This window comes from Suncus etruscus, chromosome 2 (assembly GCF_024139225.1).
Source record: "Suncus etruscus isolate mSunEtr1 chromosome 2, mSunEtr1.pri.cur, whole genome shotgun sequence".
NCBI lineage: Eukaryota > Metazoa > Chordata > Mammalia > Eulipotyphla > Soricidae > Suncus > Suncus etruscus.
The window spans coordinates 18,181,236-18,201,289 of NC_064849.1; the positions used below are offsets into that span (position 1 = coordinate 18,181,236).

The 20,054-nt window shown below is 39.7% G+C and overlaps 1 protein-coding gene across 2 annotated transcripts in view; it reads right to left on the minus strand.

The window, feature by feature from the left end:
- Window positions 1-16,630, minus strand: part of LOC126002074 (UDP-glucuronosyltransferase 1A1-like) — an 84,421-nt gene extending 67,791 nt beyond the window's left edge. The window contains exon 1 of one of the 2 annotated variants that reach the window (XM_049769312.1): window positions 15,655-16,630. In XM_049769312.1, the coding sequence (XP_049625269.1) occupies window positions 15,655-16,509 (855 nt within the window). In that variant the 5' untranslated portion in view covers window positions 16,510-16,630. Of the gene's footprint in view, window positions 1-6,316; window positions 7,184-15,654 lie in introns of those variants that run through there. The other variant, XM_049769313.1, reaches the window with a different exon arrangement.
- Window positions 16,631-20,054: the final 3,424 nt, after the last annotated feature.

The window sequence follows — 20,054 nt, forward strand, 5'->3', positions numbered from 1 at the left end:
GGCAATGTCACTCTTAGAGTGATCACTTTTGGTAAATAAAAATTTTATTGTAACTAATATACAAAACTACTGTAGTACAGTTATAGATGAAGCAGCCTTATGTAATTTCTAATGCACAATGAAAAGATCACAGAAAACTCTTTTTTTTTTTTAATTTTTGGTTTTTGGGTCACACCTGGCGGTGCTCAGGGGTTACTCCTGGCTGTCTGCTCAGAAATAGCTCCTGGCAGGCACGGGGGACCATATGGGACACGGGATTTGAACCAACCACCTTTGGTCCTGGATCGGCTGCTTGCAAGGCAAACACCTCTGTGCTATCTCTCCGGGCCACAGAAAATTCTTTACTCAGATAGAAATGGCAAATCAACCAAGTAACTTCAGAACTCAGTTCTGATTGGTTAGATAATATGTTCTGAACTCTCATGCCCTCTTATGAACTGAATCATTAGGCAACGCTCAGAATATTCACAAATAGTGCAGGTGCAGTCATGCCCAGAGAAGGGTGTGTATCATACACTCAATAAAGATTAAAACATAATCTAAAGGACAATGTACTAAGATACCTCTTTGGATGCACCAGAGAGAATTTGCTCTTACATTGGTCAAAGATTATGTTCTGAACTCTCAAGCCCTCTTATAAAATAAATTATTAAACCTTTTAGATCCTTCGACCTCAGGGACATTTTTTTAAATGCCCACTTCAATTAACCTGGTAATTTTTTAACCACTCATGGCAAACATTAAATTTATCCTAACATATCCAAAGATTTCCTATATCTAGACTTTTGTGCCTACAGAAGTCTTGAAACCCTTTAGCACTGACATCTGAGTGGGAATAATTGACATTAATAGGGACTTGGAAATAGCACACTAATGTCACTGTGATTCCATTACAAACTCTCCAAGTCTCTGAAAGGCTAAAATAGGATCAATAACCCATGTTCATAAGCCATACTGACCAGGTGATGACTAACTCATTTACTGGAACTCATTTCCTTTCATGCATCTCTCTCTCTTTATATATATATATATATATATATATATATATATATATATATATATATATGTCTTTCACAGATACACACACACACACACACAATCACTTACTCACATATCAGCGCTGGTCAGAAGAACCCTATAGTACTTTTATCTATAGTTTGAAAAGCTTTACTCAGAACCATTATGCAATAAAATCAAATAAAAGAAATTCAAACTAGAAAAAAAGAAAACTATAGATATCAGAAGAATATAGGACAATGTAAATTGAACATTCTAAGCCCATGTCAATAAACTACAAGAATAATTACTGAATTCAGTAAAATGGAAAGATACTAAATCAATAAAAATATTAGTTATCTACCCACACATGAACAGTAAGTGAGAGGAAATAAAAATAACAAACAATAACACAATACTATTTGCAATGACTCCCAAAAGGCATGAAGTAAAACCTTAATGTAAACCAAAAAAAAGAGATGAAACATCTATGCATTAAATATTATGACATCACTTGAGAGACAAGTCAGAGAAAGACAACACAAATAAATAGAAAGCATCTGGCATTCATGATTTGGGAACATAAGCATGGTTAGAATAGCTATTTTAGCTACAAGCATGTGCAGTTTCAGTAGACACCTTTTGTGAGTACCTATGATGATTTAAAAGGAAATGAATGAACTGTTGTCACATTTTTATGCAACCACAAAAGACCCCAAAGGGAAAAAAAAAAACAATTCTGAGATAGAAGTGGGGAAATGCAGATGCTTTCTGATTTTGAACTCCTTTACAAAGCATTAAGAATACATAGCTAGAGAGGTGTGGTAAGGCATTTGCCTTGCACATGGCTGACCTAGGATGGATTGTGGTTCAATCCCCCCTGGACCCCATATAATTCCCCCAAGCCAGGAGTGATTTCTGAGCGCATAGCCAGGAGTAACCCTTGAGCATCACAGGGTGTGGCCCAAAAACAAACAAACAAAAATACATAGAGTGTGATATTGGAATGAAAGAAAGCATACACTAAAAAAATAAAAAAATAAATAAATAAATAAATAAGAGAATAGGAAAAAGTATGCTGAAGAAATGGGACTGAATCCAATTTAGAAAATTTTACACAACCAGTGAAACTGTCACCAACACAAAGAGTGTACTAACTAACACTCATGAGAAGATGCTGGAATTCTGAGAGTTGCATGGGGATTCATATCTAAACTACAGGAAGAACTGACACATAGTCAAAAGCAGCTAATACATAAACAGTCAATGAGCAGAACATCCCAAAAGGCAAATCTTCAAATACACATGCTGACTTGCCAAAAAATGCTTAGACCCTTTATTAGATTAAACACACAGCAAAAATACAATAAGATATCACATCAGACTTCTAAAAATAAGGATACTATAAATTCTAAACTAGCACATCGAAACTAGTACCTACGTAAAATATCTCTGGGAAAATGCATGGAGGTTCCCTTATCAATGAATATAAAGAGAACAGAACATAGTTTAATAGGCTTTGCATGTGGAAGCTCTGGTTCCTTCCCAGCTACCATTATCTACACTGAGCACTCCTGGTAGCAACACTGAATTACCAATAGACATCAGGTACCATGGAGTGTTTTCCAAAAACAACAAAATACTAAAATATTTATATGTTCTCAGAATTCCATTGGTAGAAATTTATATGGAATTTAGGAAAAATACTATTTCAAAAGAGTATTTGCATACTGATAATCATAGCCTCATTATTCATAGCAGACAAAAAATAGATTTTATATAAACCTATTTTGATAGATGACAGGTAAATTACTCCTTAGGCCAAGTTAAGCCAACAACTCAATAATGCATTTATAAAAAGAAATTGTGTAGTGTAGTTTTTTACTCAGTAAAACACAACACTACCACTGGAAAAGTGGGACAAATGTGCTTGAGGTCAACACAAAGGATGTATAAGGTGACCATGCTAAGAATGAAATGAATAAGAAAGGAAAAGACAGGGCCCGGAGAGATAGCACAGCGGTGTTTGCCTTGCAAGCAGCCAATCCAGGACCAAAGGTGGTTGATTCGAATCCCGGTGTCCCATATGGTCCCCCCGTGCCTGCCAGGAGCTATTTCTGAGCAGACAGCCAGGAGTAACCCCTGAGCACTGCCGGGTGTGGCCCAAAAACCAAAAAGAAAAAAGAAAAAAGAAAGGAAAAGACAGTGACTGCAAGATTTTGTGTCTACATAGAAAGCATACAAAATAGAGAAATTAGCTATGTTCAAACTGGGCCAGCTCTATAAATTCACTCTTTTCTCAAATGAGATGCCATAAAAGATCATTAGGTACACTGGTCATGCAGCAGAAAGCATGCCATCTCAGGAGGTAAAAGTGAATCAAGCCCTCACCCTGCAGAAGCTAGGCTTGCTGCTCCATCACCCTAAATCTCCATTTTCTCGATGGCCCTGCCTCATCATCCCTCTACGATTTCCTTCTAAAAAAAAACCAATCTGACAAATTTCAGGCATGCTGATGTTTGCGCTGATATCACCAGGTTTTCTTGGAGCAAATGTGGGCAACCCTCATCCCCCATATTTTTCTTCTTCTGGGAAGCCAAGGAGTTGAGAACATGCCCCCTAAAAGTCACAGTACCAGTAATAGTGCTTTGAGTTGTTGTAAATTTTCATTTGGTTGATGTCATCCTCTCTAAAGGGTCACACCAGTTTAACAGAATGGACAGCTAATAAGAGTTTACTAAACCTTCTGCTAAACCTTCTTACTAAACCTTTTACTAAACCTATTAATGACTTCTTTGGAGATACAATAATTGGAGATACAATGTGCTTGCTACTGTACTTTTTCTTTTCTTTATTTCTTTTTGTAAACTTTCTTCTCTTCCTTTATTATTTTTCCTTCTATTCCTTTTTTATAACTTTGTTCTCACTTAACTGGAAACAAATGTATTATGATCAACTATGTCAATTATTATGCATTTTCTTTTTTTTGTTTTGTTTTGGTTTTGGGGCCACACCCATTTGACGCTCAGGGGTTACTCCTGGCTATGTGCTCAGAAATCGCCCCTGGCTTGGAGGAACCATATGGGATGGGGGATCGAACCGTGGTCCTTCCTATGCTAGCGCTTGCAAGGCAGACACCTTATGTCTAGCGCCACCTTCCCGGCCCCATTATGCATTTTCTTTAAATAAAGTAAAAAACGTTGGCCCTGAGCACTTCTAGGTGACCAAAAACTACCAAAAAAAAAAAAAATAATAATAATAATAATATATAAATTTGAATAGAAAAGAAGAAAACTATTAACTATGCTGGGTGAAAACTACATACTCAATGCATGTGAAATTAAATGGCAAGAAGGGTGTCAGAGAGTACCAAGTAGAGGTTATAGTGGGTCTTCTACTTAGAGAGTATGTAAGACTATATCCCAAAAAGTCTTGAGGATTGTTAGCCAATGAGATATTAACAAAGGAGGGTCACTGTATAGCCTGCCCCTTTGGCTATCATTAGGTTATGTGACATGAGAGATAATTTAGATAGAGAAGGTCATGAGGGTGGGGCCCCAAGAAATAGGCTTAGTGCCCTGAAGGGAGTCATTAGAAGGCTTGTACCCATCTGCTCTCACATACTGAGGATACAAGCATTTCCTCCTTGGGAGCCAAACAGAAAGTACAGTAGGGAGGATTCATTTAGCATGATCACCTTATATTACCTTTGTGTTGACCCCAAGAGCAATTTTTCCACTTTTTCAATGATAGTGTTGAGTACTACTGAGTGAAAAAAAAAGAATACAAATTCTTTTTATAAATGCATTATTGAGTTGTTGAGTTAACTTGGCTTACAGGAGTAAATTATAGTACAGCCTCAGGTACAGATAATATAGCAGGTAGGGCATTTTCCTTATATATTGCCAACAGGGTCTTAACCCCCATGATGTTCCCCTGAGCACTTCCAGTAATGATTCCTGAAACAGATCTGTCTAAAACAGGTCATTGAGTATGAAGAGGTGTGACCCCAAAAGGAAAAACCGTTTCTATCTGGAACCTGAAAGAAGTCCCTAATATGGCCAAATAGAAGACCTGACCTTTGACTTGCTACCTCCAGACACAGGTAAAATTTTTACAGTTTTCTGTTTGTTTTGGAGCCATACCGTGTGGCACTCAGGGGTTACTCCTAGATCTACGCTCAGAATTACTCCTGGTGTACTTGCAGTTCCACTTGAGATGCTGGGGATTGAACCCAGATTGATCATGTGCAAGGCAAATGCCCTTTCTACTGTGTTATTATTACAGTCCTAGAACTTCTTAATTTTTATGACCTCAAATCAATAATTTTCTTACCCTACACACTAAGGTCTGAAGCATATTCACCAAGAATACACTATTCACCTACTCCTACATATCAGACAAATGTTATTATATATAATTTGATGATCATCCATTCTAATTCACTGTATTTTATAGAGATGACAATAAAACATGTTCATGCCTCTTAGCTATAATCATATTCATCTTAGATGTCATTGCCTGACAATGTTGGTTGGTGAGCTGAGATAATAGCTGTGGTTATTTTTGTGCCAATGTTAACACCTGAGGGTTCTCTAAAATTCATGAATTTCTGAGTTTATATTCTTGTTTCATTTTGAGTGTTTTGGGGTTTTTTGGGCATACCTGGTGATGCTCAGGGATTACTCCTGGCTCTGCATTCAGAGGTTACTCCTGGCAGGTTCGAGGGACCATGTGGGATGCCAAGGATCAAACCCGGGTTGGCCATATGCAAGGAAAATTCCCACTCTGGCCCCCAAGTACATTTTAATTATATTAATATATTAATATTGAGTATATTACTTCTATTAATGTATTCTCTTCTTGTGACACATACTGAAATAATTTTGCTTGGCATTATGATATAAATAAAACTGCATAAAAACTTAGCAATATTGGTTATCAAAAATTCTGTGGGTACATCCAGAAAGAATACTCTGCAATACAAATCAAGAAATATGCAAAGAGCTCTAAGACTACAATACCAAAGGGGGTACCATAGGATTAGAAATGAAGGCAGTGTCATTATTTAAAGTGATTTTAAATAGCAAACTAGTTAAATAAAAAGAATATTGGAACTGATATACAAACCAACTGCAGTACTATCATATAAATAGAGCAACATTGTGCAATTTCCAGTACACAACGAAATGATCATAAAGAATTCCTTCACTCAGAAAGAAATGGCAAAGGAGACCAATTAACTACAGTACCCAGCTCAGTAAGGGCCACAGAATCCACAGCCAGATTCTCCTTCCTCTGTTCAAGAAACAGGACTTACCTTTGTCAGGGCCTTTCCCTGATGGCAGTTGATGCCTCCGATGAATACCATGTTGGGCATCACAGGTCTGGGAAAGTCCAACACAAAATCAGTCCGTAAAAGCCAAATTGATGGTTGGCTGTAGAGGTCATAGGGGGTGATAGTGGTCTGGAAAATCTCAGAGGCAATATCTAAGGCAGTTTTTATAAAATAATGGCAAAATAAATGCTCTTCCATGTGGAATAAGTGATTCCTTACTCTCTCCCAGAAAGTCATAGTATCTGGGAAGCCTAAAAGACCTCTAGGGACATAAGACAGGGGACTTGGACACTGGGTCCCTATATCCTGGTATTGGCAAAATGTTCCCCTGGTGAAGACCACAGATGGGAGGGACAGATACTTGGCTAAAATCAAACCACACATATCAAAAGGATCTGCAAATACTGCATCAAAATGAGTCTCTTCTAAGTATCTTACTAGCTTTCTGTCGTTGAACACACCCTTACAGTGTGAGAAAAAGTAATCAAAGATCTTGGTAGGTGAACTTGTCAAAAATAAAGGTAAACTTTGTTCTCGATTTTTCCATTGAAAGTCAGCAAAATTCTTGAATTCACGATTCAAATCCTCCAGAGTGTAAGCGAGTGAGTAGGTTTTGATGGTAAAATTGGATTTTTCCAGATGCCAACTCACCTCAGGCATGACTAAAACTATCTCATGCCCTCTATGAACCAGCTGTTCTACCACTGGTTTCATGGTGAACCAGTGGCTCCCATCCATGGGCACCACCAGCAGCCTGCCAGCTTCGATGGGGCCAGATGTGAGCAGGAGACAAACACACAGAGGAAGGAGACTAGCAAACACCAAGGGAGCCATCAGGTCACACAGCCCAGAGCAGGGAGTTCCCTCGATTCTGTGCTCCTGTCAGCGTGTTCACAAAAAGTGCAGGCACGGTCCTGCCCAGAAGAGAGTGTGAAATTCTCATAGGCTCAGTGAAAAGAGTCTGAAACATCAAAGGATTAGTGTACTTAGATACCTCTTTGTATGCACCAGATAATATGAGGATTTGCTCTTTGATTGGTTAGAAATCATGTTCTCGATTGCCATGCCCTCTTATAAAGTGAATTATTAAACAATGGTCCTGGACTCCCAGAATTTAGAGGCATTAAAATACAGAAACTTCAATTAACCTGCTAGTTTTTTAATCACATAAGGCAAACTTTGGATTTATTTTTACATGACCAAAGATTGTGTGGATCTAGAAGGGATGCATGTACCTATAAAAGTCTTGAAGCCCTTTGGCACTGACATCATGAGTGAGAAAAACTGCCCTTCACAGGGGATTGGCAATGTCAGCATTACTGCCTTCTTTTATTTTTTGACTTTTATTATATCTTTATTTAAGCATGATTACAAAGATGTTTGTAGTTGGGTTTCAGTCATAACAAGAATACCTCCCTTCATCAGGGCAACATTCCCACCAACAATGCCCCATCTCCCTCCTCTCCCACCCACTGCCTGTATTTGAGACAGGCTTTCTACTTCCCTCACTTATAAGCATTGTAGCATTACTGCCTTCTAATTCTATTCCAAACTCTCCGAGTCTCTGAGAGGCTACACCAGAATTAGCAACCTATGCCCAGAGGCCACACTGACCACATGATATATGATTCATCTACCTGAATTCATTTCCTTCTATTCTACACACACACACACACACACACACACACACACACACACACACACACACACACCTTGCAGTACTTTTATCTATATTTTTTGAAACTCTATTCAGAAATATTATCTAGAACAAAAGAATTCAAGTTAGGAAAAAAGAAAAGTTTGACTATTGAAAGCAGGCATGATTATGTAAATATAGTACCTTAAGCCCATGGTAAAAAAAAAAAAAAACCAACTACTCAATAATTACGGAAGTCAGTAAAACGGTAGCATACTAAATCAGTAAAGAAAATCAGTTGCATCTCCACCCATGAACAACAGCTGGAGGAAATAAAAACAATTAGCACAATAACATAATACCATTACAATTCTACCCAAAAGAGACCAATTAAAACCTGAGAAAACTGAATAGAGAAAATTAAAGACATGTGCACTGAAAACTATGACAACACTTGTGGAGCAAAAGGGAGTGAAGACACATAAATTGAAAGAATCATATGGGGCTAGAGCAGTGGTGCAAGAGAATAAGGCATCTATCTGCCTTGCGTGCACTAGCCTAGGACAGACCGAGGTTCGATTCCCCGGTGTCCCATATGGCCCCCCAAGCCAGGAGTGATTTCTGAGCACATAGCCAGGAGTAACCCCTGAGCATCACAGGGTGTGGCCAAAACAAACAAACAAACAAAAGAATCCTTTGTTTCTGACTTGGAAGAATAAACAACATTAAAATGGTCATTTTAGCTTCAGTAATCTACATATTCAACAAATTCTATCCCTTCTTGTTGCACGTCAGCCCCTGATGAGGTTGACTGATGGAGGGATGATGAGGCCTTTCTCTTCCAGCTCGGACCACGCTTCTGTTACCCTGTTCAGCCAGAGGTTCTGAGGTGAATGCGGCGGGAATTTAGGGCTGGACAGATAACATAACGGGTAGAGTGTTGCCTTGCATGCGGCTGACCTGGGCTCAACCTCTCCCCACCCCTTCCCGGCATCTCATCTGGTTCCTGAACCTGCTAAGAGTGATTTCTGAGTGCAGAGCCAGAAGTAACACTTGATCACTGCCAGGTGTGGCCCCAAAACAAAAACGAAAAAAAAAAAAAAAAAAGGAAATTGGGGCCAGAGAAATAGCACATCATAGGGCATTTGCCTTGCACACAGCCGACTCAGGACCAATGGTGGTTCGATTCCTGGCATCCCAAATGGTCCCCTGAGTCTGCCAGAAGCGATTTCTGAGTGCAGAGCCAAGATAACCACTGAGCATCACCAGGTGTGACCCTAAAACCAAAAAATGGAAATTAATAAATAATAGTAGCATTTTAATGTAAACCTAAAGCAAAAGACCCCCAATAGCAAAAGCAATTCTGAGGTCAGAGCAAAATAAAGGTATATGCTTTCTGACTTAGAACTATTTTTCAAAGCACTAACACAAACTGCAATATTGAAATGACAATCAGCATGTGCTAAAATATAAAAGAATAGGATAATTTGCACTAATGAAATGTAAATGCAACAAATTTCAAAGATTTCACACAACCAGAAAACTACCACCCAAAACCAAAGAATACACTAATACTCACAAGGAGATTCTGGCACTCATTAAGTTGAAAGAGGATTCATATCTAAACTTGCAAGAAAAACTGACACGGAACCAAAAGCTACTAATAAAAAATAAGTAAATGAGCAGAACATTCCAAAAGTCACATCTCCTAAAAGGTATGCAGACACACAAAAAATACTCAAATCCTTTTATTAGAATAACACACAGCAAAAGTGCAATAAAATATCACCTCAGACCTCTAAAAATAAGGACACTGTAAATTCTAAATTTGAGCATTCAAAACAAGTAAATATGTACATACTCTGTGGGAAATTGCATGAGATTTCTTTATCAATGATGAACTAAAACTTAAAGGAACTGGACATAACTCTCAAGAGCCTTTGCTCTGAGGAGCCTTGAGTTTATTCCCAGCATATATTATCCACTGATCACTGCTGGAAGCAATATTGAGCCAGAAATAGTCTCCAGGTATGGCAGAGTGTGGCCCCAAAACAATAGATAAATAAAGTATTGTATGTTTTCAGAATTCCATTGGTAGATATTTATGTGACGGATATGGAAAACACTACTTCAAACGGTCATCTACATACTGATGATCATAGCTGCACTAGTTGCAGTAAACAAAACACAGACTCCATGTAAATGTTCTTTGATAGGTGATAGATAAAGAGGCTGTACTATGATTTATTCTTCTAAGTCATGTTAACTCAACCACAAAAAAAGCCTGTATTTATAAAAGGAGATTTTGTTGTTTTTACTCATTGGAACACTGCAAAGAGGAAATAATGCTCTTGGCGTTAACATAAGAGATACATCATGCTATGAAGTAAAATCAGAAAGTGAAAGATAATCACTGCATGATTTTGCTCCTACATAAAACACAGATAAAATACGGCTGGAGTGATAGCATAGTAGTAGGGTGTTTGCCTTGCAAGTTGTCAACCCAGGTTCAATCCCCAGCATCCCATATGGTACCCCAAGCCTACCAGGAGCAATTTCTGAGCAAAGAGCCAGGAGTAACCCAAATAAAAATAAACATAAAAACAATAAAAAAACATAAAATAGAGAAATCGTCATAGAAAGTAACAAAATTATGGAGTAGGCTGGATAAAGCTATAGAATAAAGGCATGTGGGTTGATTGGTAGAAAGGGATAGAGAATGCCTTTGTGCTAGGATTGTCAAGTGGAGGCTACAGTTAGTCTTATACTCACAGAGGGTTTGAAACTGTACCCCCCAAAAAATTGTAGAGTATTGTTAGTGAGTGAGAGAGAAATCAACGAAGGATAGTCACTGAATAGGCTGCCCGTATTGGCTATGGAGACATGGGGGATAATTAAGATGGAGAAAGTCATAGAGGTAGGGCCCCAAAAAATGAGATTAGTGCCTTGAGAGAAGTTTCTAGAGGGTTTTTACTCATTCATTCTCAGCAGCTGAGGATGCGGAAGTGGCTAACTGGGGATCAGGCAGTGGTTAGGGCATCTACCTTGCATGGATCCAACCAGGGTTCAATCCCTGGTACTACCAGAAAGAATTCCTGAGCCCAGAGTCAGGAGTACATGTTGAACATGACTTGGTGTGGCAAAGCAAAACAAAACAAACAAAACTAAACAAAACAAAACAAAGAAAAACACTAGTTTCTATCTGGCATCTGGAAGATAATCTCTAACATGGCCAACTAGATGATCTACTCTTAGACTTGGAACCTCCAGACATGAGATGTCACTTTCTGAGGTTTAAAGATGACCAACTCTGGTGTTATGAACTAAGAAACTGTTAGGAGACTAACATTCTCTATTTTCCAGAATTATTTATTGCAAACCTATAGAACTCATGGATTTTGTAACAAGTTGGGGAGCAGGCTAGAAAGCACAAAATAGGTCCAGAGCTATACAAACAAGTAACTTCTCACAAAGGAGCAAAAGTTATTCACTGAAGGAAAGGAGAGAATCTTTCCTACAACTAAACAGTCATAAGAAGGAAGCAAGAAAAGAATCACTGTTTCTTCTCCTGAAATCAATAGCTTTTTTCTAAACAGTCAAAAACAGATTAGCTAGGGGGTGGAGTGATAGCACAAGTGGTAGGGCATTTGCCTTGCATTCAGCCAACTGAACCTGGGTTTGATCCCTGGCATCCCATATGGTTCCCCGAGCCTGCCAGAAGCAATATCTGAACACAGAGCCAGAAGTAGCCCCTGAGTGTCACTGGATGTGGCTCAAGAATAACAACAAAATACCAGAGTAGCTGCAGTAATTTGTATAGCAACACTATAGAAACTTCCTAAACTATAATCTTTTCTAAAAGACAAGATCACATCAAGTCAAATTCCACAAAACATATAATAGAAATTTCTCAGAATTGTGTGGGCTATGCAAATTGAGGAAAAATCACAATTTAATGTCTAGAAGAGTCGAAGGAAGAAGGATGAGGAGGAATATGGGGTCCTATGTGGAATTATAGAAAGAAAATGTGTATTAGGCCAAAATAAGGAAACTAGAGTAAAGCAGAGACCAAAGGTTGTCAACTGTCAGTCCACTGATAGGGACAAGTCCATGTTAGTTTTCTACTAGCGAGCAAAGAAAGGTAATTGCTGCTATGTACCTGGTAAATTTATACCATGTATGGTACTGTTATAAATATTGAGCTATAAAAATTATCATTGTACATAGTGATTAGTATATTTACCTTATTGAGTCATAAACTATTTCTACCTTTTTCCCTTTTGCATAGGTGTAAGGAACACTAAAATCTACAAGTAAAGACTTATTGGACATTTGTAATAAATATATCTTTATAATGTCATTGGTGAATATAAATATATTATCATAGTAACATTGCATAATTTTTATTGCTTTTTTGCATGACTATCATCTCAGAACAACAGGACACTGAATTAGGGGTCCTTGCCATTCTAGTAGACCCTCATCTTTTTACATAAAGGAGCTGAGAGTGTAGCTCAACAGTAGATGATAGAGAACAACCCATAACTCACCCCACAACTCCCTTGAGGCAACCCTGTAAATCCTCTGAGCTGGTTTGTCATGTTCATAACATGTTTTAGGGAGGACTGAAAAAGACAAATACTGGGAAAACAGCAGAAGAAATCCACATACCAGCTTCTGACCATTGAAATGTCCTGGACCCACTTCCACTCAGAGATCTCCTGCACAGGAAGAGTGAGGGGAAGGGAAAATAGGGGTGCTCTGAGGGTCCCTCACCCAAAAGTATGCCAACTATGAGCATTGGTTTATAGCAAGCAGGAGCACAAGGAGGCTAAAGACCAAAGAGAGAAAGTTCCCTAGAAGGAAAAGGGCCAGAAGGGGCATAGACAGAATGGAGGGGAGAGAAAGCAGGTCCCTCCCTAAGAGTCCTATTGCCCTCTCTCTTTCTATCTCATGTGTTGAGTCTAGAGTCGACTCTATTGATCTCAATGACTCCACAGGAACATTTTACCACCAAGCTAAATTGTTGGCCAAGAAACAGTAAACTATCCCTGACCTCAAGAAAAGTCATTTAAGTCAGGACCCGAGCCCTGCTGGTTATGTAACAGATTTGGGTAAGAGGAAATAGGAATTCCTGTAGACCTAGTCACCAGTAACATCAAATTCCCAGAATGCCTTGCTCCACTGCACATTTGCACATGTTTTACTGAGGGACACCCCAAGCAATGTTCTGACTCCTATTCTCCTCATTGGGTCAGCAGCAATATAGCGGACATGACACAACAATATATGGAAATATATGAATATAAAGACACTCTTTACTTGTGCTTTATACAGTCCTGACTATAGAGGAGAAATGTTAAGGATGCAGAACTGAGGCCTAGTGGTGAGCCTGCAACACATGGTGTTGATCTGGATCACACACTACCTTATCCTTGAGTGTGATGTCCAACAATGCCAGTAGGAACATGGTCATGAGTGTAACCCACAGCACTCTTTCACCAGCTATAAGTTTTGCAACCAATGACTGAATCACTGGAGCAAAGAGAAACCAAAGAATGGAGTAGGGTATGACTTAAATTAAAAGATTATTATATAAACATTTTTAAAGTAATGATAGGGACTAGAGAGATAGTATAGCAGGTATGTCATCATGCATGCTGTCATCACATATTCAATGTCTAGCATACCCTATGATCACTCAAACAGCACCAGTAATCCCTGATTGCAAAGCCAAGTATAACCTCTGGTGGAATACACTTAAAAAAGGTAAGAAAGAATAGTAGAGTCCCATAAGCAGGGATCTCAAACTCACGGTCCATGGGCCGCAAACGGCCCTCCGTACAACATTTTGTGGCCCTGCCCTAGAGAAATCTTTTTTTGTTTTGTTTTGTTTTAGTTGTTTGGGTCACACCCCCCAATGTTCAAGGCTTACTACTGACTTTGCACTCAAGGATCACCCCAACTTTGCCTCCTGCAGCCCCCAGGTAAATTGAGTTTGAGACCCCGACCATAAATCATTTGCCATCCCACTGTACCATGTGACAAATTGTCATTTAGTTAACTGCTTGATTTCTAGACCCAAAATCAATAGCTCCCTTAGGTTTAACTTTGGGTCCAAAATTCATTCCTCAAGAATATGGGACCAGAGCGATGGTGCAGTGGTAGGGCATTTGCCTTGCACACAGCTGACCTAGGACAGACCACGGTTCAAACCCCGGTGTCTTTTATGGTCCACCAAGCCAGAAGCAATTTTTGAGCACATAGCCAGGAGTAACCCCTGAGTGTCACTGGGTGTAGCCCAAAATTTAAAAAAAAAATTCACAACCCTGGGGCAGGAGACTAACACAGTGGTAGGGCATTTGTCTTGCATACGGCCAACCCAGGACAGGCCTGGGTTCAATTCCCAATATCCCACATGGTTCCCCGAGCCTGCCAGGAGCAATTTCTGAGCCCAGATCCAGGAGTAAAATCTGAGTGCTGCCTGGTGTGCCCTCCCCCCAATAAAAGAATTTACAACCCACATTCTCCTACCTGTTAAGGAAATGTTATTTTTTTCTACAGAAATTTTATTTTTCTTTCCTTCTATCCTTTTAGATTTGATAGGGAATATTAAAATTTTTATTCTTGCTCTTTGACAAAAATCATTTTACTCAAGGGGCCCAGAGCAATAGGGGTAGATGTTTGCCTTGCACAATTCCAATGTTGGTTCAGTCTTCTGGCATTCTTTTTTTTTTTCTTTTTTTGGTTTTTATGGGATGCCGGGATTCGAACCACTGTCCTTCTGCATGCAAGGCAAACACTTTACCTCCATGCTATCTCTACGGCCTGACAAAAATCACTTTACTAAAGAACTCTTTACCTCCCAATTATGAGACAGTAATCAGGGTTATTTTGGTAACCAGTGTAATATATGAGTGTTTGCTAACATTCTGAATATCAGTGCATATTGCTTATCAAAAGTGACCAGTTTGGGGCCGAAAGATAGCATGGAGGTAAGGCATTTGCCTTGCATGCAGAAGGTCGGTGGTTTGAATCCCAGCATCCCATATGGTCCCCTGAGCCTGCCAGGAGCGATTTCTGAGCATAGAGCCAGGAGTAACCCCTGAGCGTGGCCGAGTATGACCCAAAAAAAAAAAAAAAAGTGACCAGTTTAAGATAATTCTTGACATAATCACTTCAGAAAAGATATTTCATGTTTAGCACATACACTCTTTCTACTATATGGCCTTGAAGACATTTATTTTATATTGAAAAATACCAAAAAGTAGAAAAACAGAAAAAATTCCGGTACACTCAAGACAAAGAATACAATTTTCCCCCACCCACTCTACAATTTTTTATGCAACATGAATCACAAAGTCCTCTGAGAATACATTCTATAAAAAAAAAAGTCAAAGGATAAGCAATAAGGAAATTTTCGCTACTGACAGCGGTTTTTAGTACTTTACCAAACATTGTACTTCAAAAAGATTTTGGAACTTTGTAACAGATAAACCAACCCAATGGTATATCCATATGATTATAACAGCTAGTACAATGGAGTGATCACAGAAAATTTCTTTTTTTCTTTTCCCAGAGAGAAATGGTAAGGGTGACAAAGTAACTACAAGACCCAAATTAACTACAGGGACTCAGAATCTACAGCCAGATATGCCTTCCTCTGCTAAGGAGCAGGACTTACCTTTGTCAAAGCCTTTCCCTGATGGCAGTTGATCCCTCCGATGAAAACCATATTGGGCATCACAGGTCTGGGAAAGTCCAACACAAAATCAGTCCGTAAAAGCCAGATTGATGGTTGGCTGTAGAGGTCATAGGGGGTGACAGTAGTCTGGAAAATCTCAGAGGCAATATCTGAAACCACTTTCATAAAATAGGGGCAAAATAAATGTTCCTGCACGTAGAAGAAGAGGTTCTGCACTCTCTCCCAGAAAAACATGGTATCCGAGAAACCTAAGAGATTTCTAGGAACATAAGACAGGGGACTTGGGCATTGTGTCCCTTCATCCTGGTAATGACAAAATGCTCCCCTGGTGAAGACCACAGATGGGAGGGACAGATACTTGGCTAAAATCAAACCACACATATCAAAAGGATCTATAAACATTGCATCAAAAGGAGTCTCTTTTAAGTATTTTATCAGCTTTTTGTCATTGAAAACACCCTTACAGTGTGAGAAAAAGTAATCAAAAATTTTGCTGGATGAACCCAGCCATAATGAAAGTAAGTTTCGTTCTCGAGTTTTCCATTGAAAATCAGCGAATGTCTTGAATTCACGATTCAAATCTTCTAGAGAATAAGAGAGTGAGTAGGTCTTGAAAGTAAAATTGGATGATTTTTCCAGATGCCAACTCACCTCAGGCATGACTACGACTAAGTCATGCCCTCTATGAGCCAGCTGTTCCATCACTGGTTTCATGGCGAACCAGTGGCTCCCATCCATGGGCACCACCAGCAGCCTGCCTGCCTTGGCCTGCCCAGATGTGAGCAGCAGACAGATACACAGAGGAAGGAGGCCAGCTAACATCTTAGAAGTCATTAGGTCCCACAGTCCAGAACAGGGAGCTCCCGGGATTCTGAGCTTGTCTCGCGGTTGGTAGAAGATCCAACACAAGTCCTGACCAGAAGAACTTGTGTTCTCAGGCACTCACTGGTGAGATGATGACATATTTAAAGATCAATGTGTTTAGCGACCTGTTTGTGTGTACCAGATAAGACTGTTTTTTGTTCTTTGATAGGTCAGGGGTCATTTCTAGACTGTCACGCCCCCTTAGAACTGAATCATTAAGCAATGCCTTTAGACCCTCATAATTAACTAATAGACATTTAAAAACAAAGGTTGGCTTCAATTAACCTGGTAGATTTTTAAACACCCAAGGCAAACTTTGGATTTATCCTCTTATGACCAAAGATTGCCCAGATCTAGAAGGGATCCATGTTACAACTAAAGTCTGAAGCCCTTTAGCACTGACATTCTGAGTGAGAAAAATTGCTCATCACAGGAACTTGCAATGTCAGTCTGACCACCTCTCCGAAATCATTCCACCTCTGTGAATTTCTGAGAGGCAAAAACATCAGTAATAATCAATGTCAGGACCTATTCTGACCATCTTCTTGAAGTCATTTCTATCCACAACTTACAAACCCAGTGCTTGCTGGAAGCAGCCTATTTGTAGCTCCTTTTAATTTTTCTCACTCCCACATTCCCCCTTTTAGCCTCTTCATAGACTCTTTCCAAATGGTCTGATGTGCCTGTCCTTCAGGAATTTTGTTTCCATCTCTACACTCTAACAGGAGCTCATTGAGTCAGGGATTATGTCTTATGCAGTGTTTCTTGGACTTTGGGAAGCCATATTTTTGTAATCTTGAAGAAATCGGGGGCCTTTATCCCTTTATCCCCTGCTGCTCCGATCTCATTGCTACCAGCAGGGCTTGTAGGAGTCATACATATCCAGTCCTTGAGCATGCAAACATATGCACTTTGAGCTATTTCAACAGATCTTGAAATCTATTTTAAATAAACAAAACAAAATTTTTTAAAAAATAAAACAGGTGCCAGAGAGATAGTACAGGGGTTAAGGTGTTTGCCTTCTATGCAGCTGACCTTAGTTTAATCTCCAGCATCGGTCCCCTACCCCAACTCTGCCAGGCATGATCCCTGAGCACAGAGTCAGGAAGAAACCTAAGAACCACCAAGTGTGACTTAGTGTAACAACAACAACAACAACAAAAATGGTTTTTCCTTCTTCCTTAAGGTATGTCAATCAAAACTAGCATTTAACTCACTCATCTGAGAGAATGGCTCTGATCTGAGATGGATTGGACCAGGACTAGCAAGCCAGTGGAATCCACCCTTCATATAACCAGGCATCTGATCCTATTACTATTATGGGGTTGTGGGGGAACACATGAGAGGGTGTGGCCTCGCCACCTCCTTGATCCCACACTCTTAGCTTCCAACCTAGGAAAAATAATTTCTGCCACTTTCAGCTGTGAGGTTGGTGGTTTTCAAGTTGACACTCACTATCAAGCCAATTAGATTGACAGCTTTGACCTCTGACCTCTGCTCAGCAGGGTTATTTGCAAAGAATGAGATAGACACAGTGGCTTTTCCAAGTAATAAGCAGTCCCAAACCAAGGGGTTCTTGGCTTTTTATTAGATTCTGACCTCCATATTCCTTCTCCTTTTAGCCACATACACACTAGTTAATGAAGAAATAAAAAAAAAAAAACTAACAAACAAAATATCCCCACAAAGGGACTGTAAGTGTTCATGGGTATAGGTGGGTAAATAAACAATGGCCTTGAGCCTCTGGGCATGCTCTGCTTCTTTCAGCAGAATTTTCTCTTCAGGGCTGTTTGTGTTAGGGAACCTATACATCTGTTCTGTCTCTAACAGGATTTTCCAAGATACTGCTCCTATTTTAGGCTCTGCATTCAAAAAGTAATTTCCCATGCTCTGCTGTATGGCATTTCTAGGAAACAAATATGGGAGTGACTATATTCCTCCTCTATGATGTCGTCTCTGGACCTCTCCTCTGTTAGAACTCAACACCTTCCAACTATGTGTGTGCTACAAACCAAGATCAAGTGGTTCCATGGCAGCAAGGCCCTAAAGACTCACTGATAATCTATTTTATCATTCTAGTATTCCCAATAAAGTGCTGGTCTTCCACTTGGTCGCCTGGTGGCTCATGTTGTGTAAAGATTTCAACATGGGCAGTACAAAACCAAAGCCAACATGTATTTGAAGAGAGCTGCTAGCTCTCAGACCATCTGAGGCAAGGTCGTATGCAATATGGGATCTTAAAACACAAAAACTATAATAAAAAGGAAGCCACACAAATGTTGATCTAGGAATCCAAAGCACATTTCAGAGAACTCTTGTGTTTCTTATATAACACTATTTACTAAAAATATAACACTATTTACTAAAAGTTCTATTCTACTTCTTTTCCTCTCCCTCTCCCTCTCCCTGACACTCTCTCTCTCTGTCTCTCTCTGTCTCTCTCTGTCTCTCTCTCTGTCTCTCTCTCTGTCTCTCTCTCTCTGTCTCTCTGTCTCTCTGTCTCTCTCTCTCTCTCTCTCTCTCTCTCTCTCTCTCTCTCTCTCTCTCTCTCTTCCCCCCCCTCTTGCTTTTCGGCCATACCCGGTGAGCTCAGGGGTTACTTCTGGTTATGCGCTCAGAAATTGCTCCTGGCTTGGGGGACTATATGGAACGCCAGGGATCAAACAGTGGTCTGTCCTAGGTTAGCGTGCGCAAGGCAGATGCCTTACACCTTGCGCCACCGATACTCTCTCTTTCTTGCTCATTTTTTTTTTCTCTTCTGATTCATGAAATAGACTTCATGATTCACTACTGTTCCTAATAAGCATGGGATGGACACAGAATGTATAACAAGGGCAGAAAATACCCAGCAGATTAAGTAACAAAACTTAAATGAGGAAACAAATAAACAAATAAAACTGGGGCCTGAGAGATAGTTATAGCGAATAAGGCACTTGCCTTGCATGCAGCTAATATGGGTTATTTCCCCAGCACCACATATTGATCTCCTGAGCACTGCTTGGAAAGTCAACACCTGCTCACAGAGCATAGGCCCTGAGCACTGCTGGGTGTGAGCCACTTCCCAATTTAAAAAAAAAAAAACTATGGAAACTAGAGAGATAGATCAATAGTCTAAAATGCATGCTTTGCATGCAGAAGGCCCAGTGTCAATCTGACCACCATGTGGTCCTCTGAGCGCCACCACAAATGTCCCTTGAGCATAGATCTAGTGTTGGATTAACCGGTTTCCATTCAATTCAGGATATTTCTTCTTTGCGGGTGCTTGTAACTCATAGGATGGAAGCACCTTAGGATTGAAGCACCTTTTGGATTGGTGCTTTATCCTACCTGTTCTCCACCCCAGGGTCTTTGAGTTCCCAATAAAGCCCTGGGATCTCAGGGAGAAACTGCTTTTAGTATAGGTTTTCCACGACTGAAATATCTGCTTGCTGGTCTTAGAGCTAGGAATGGGAGGCTTACAATGGAAGTTCCTGAACCTATTTTATCACCTTAACTGAGTGTGGATTATTTCACAA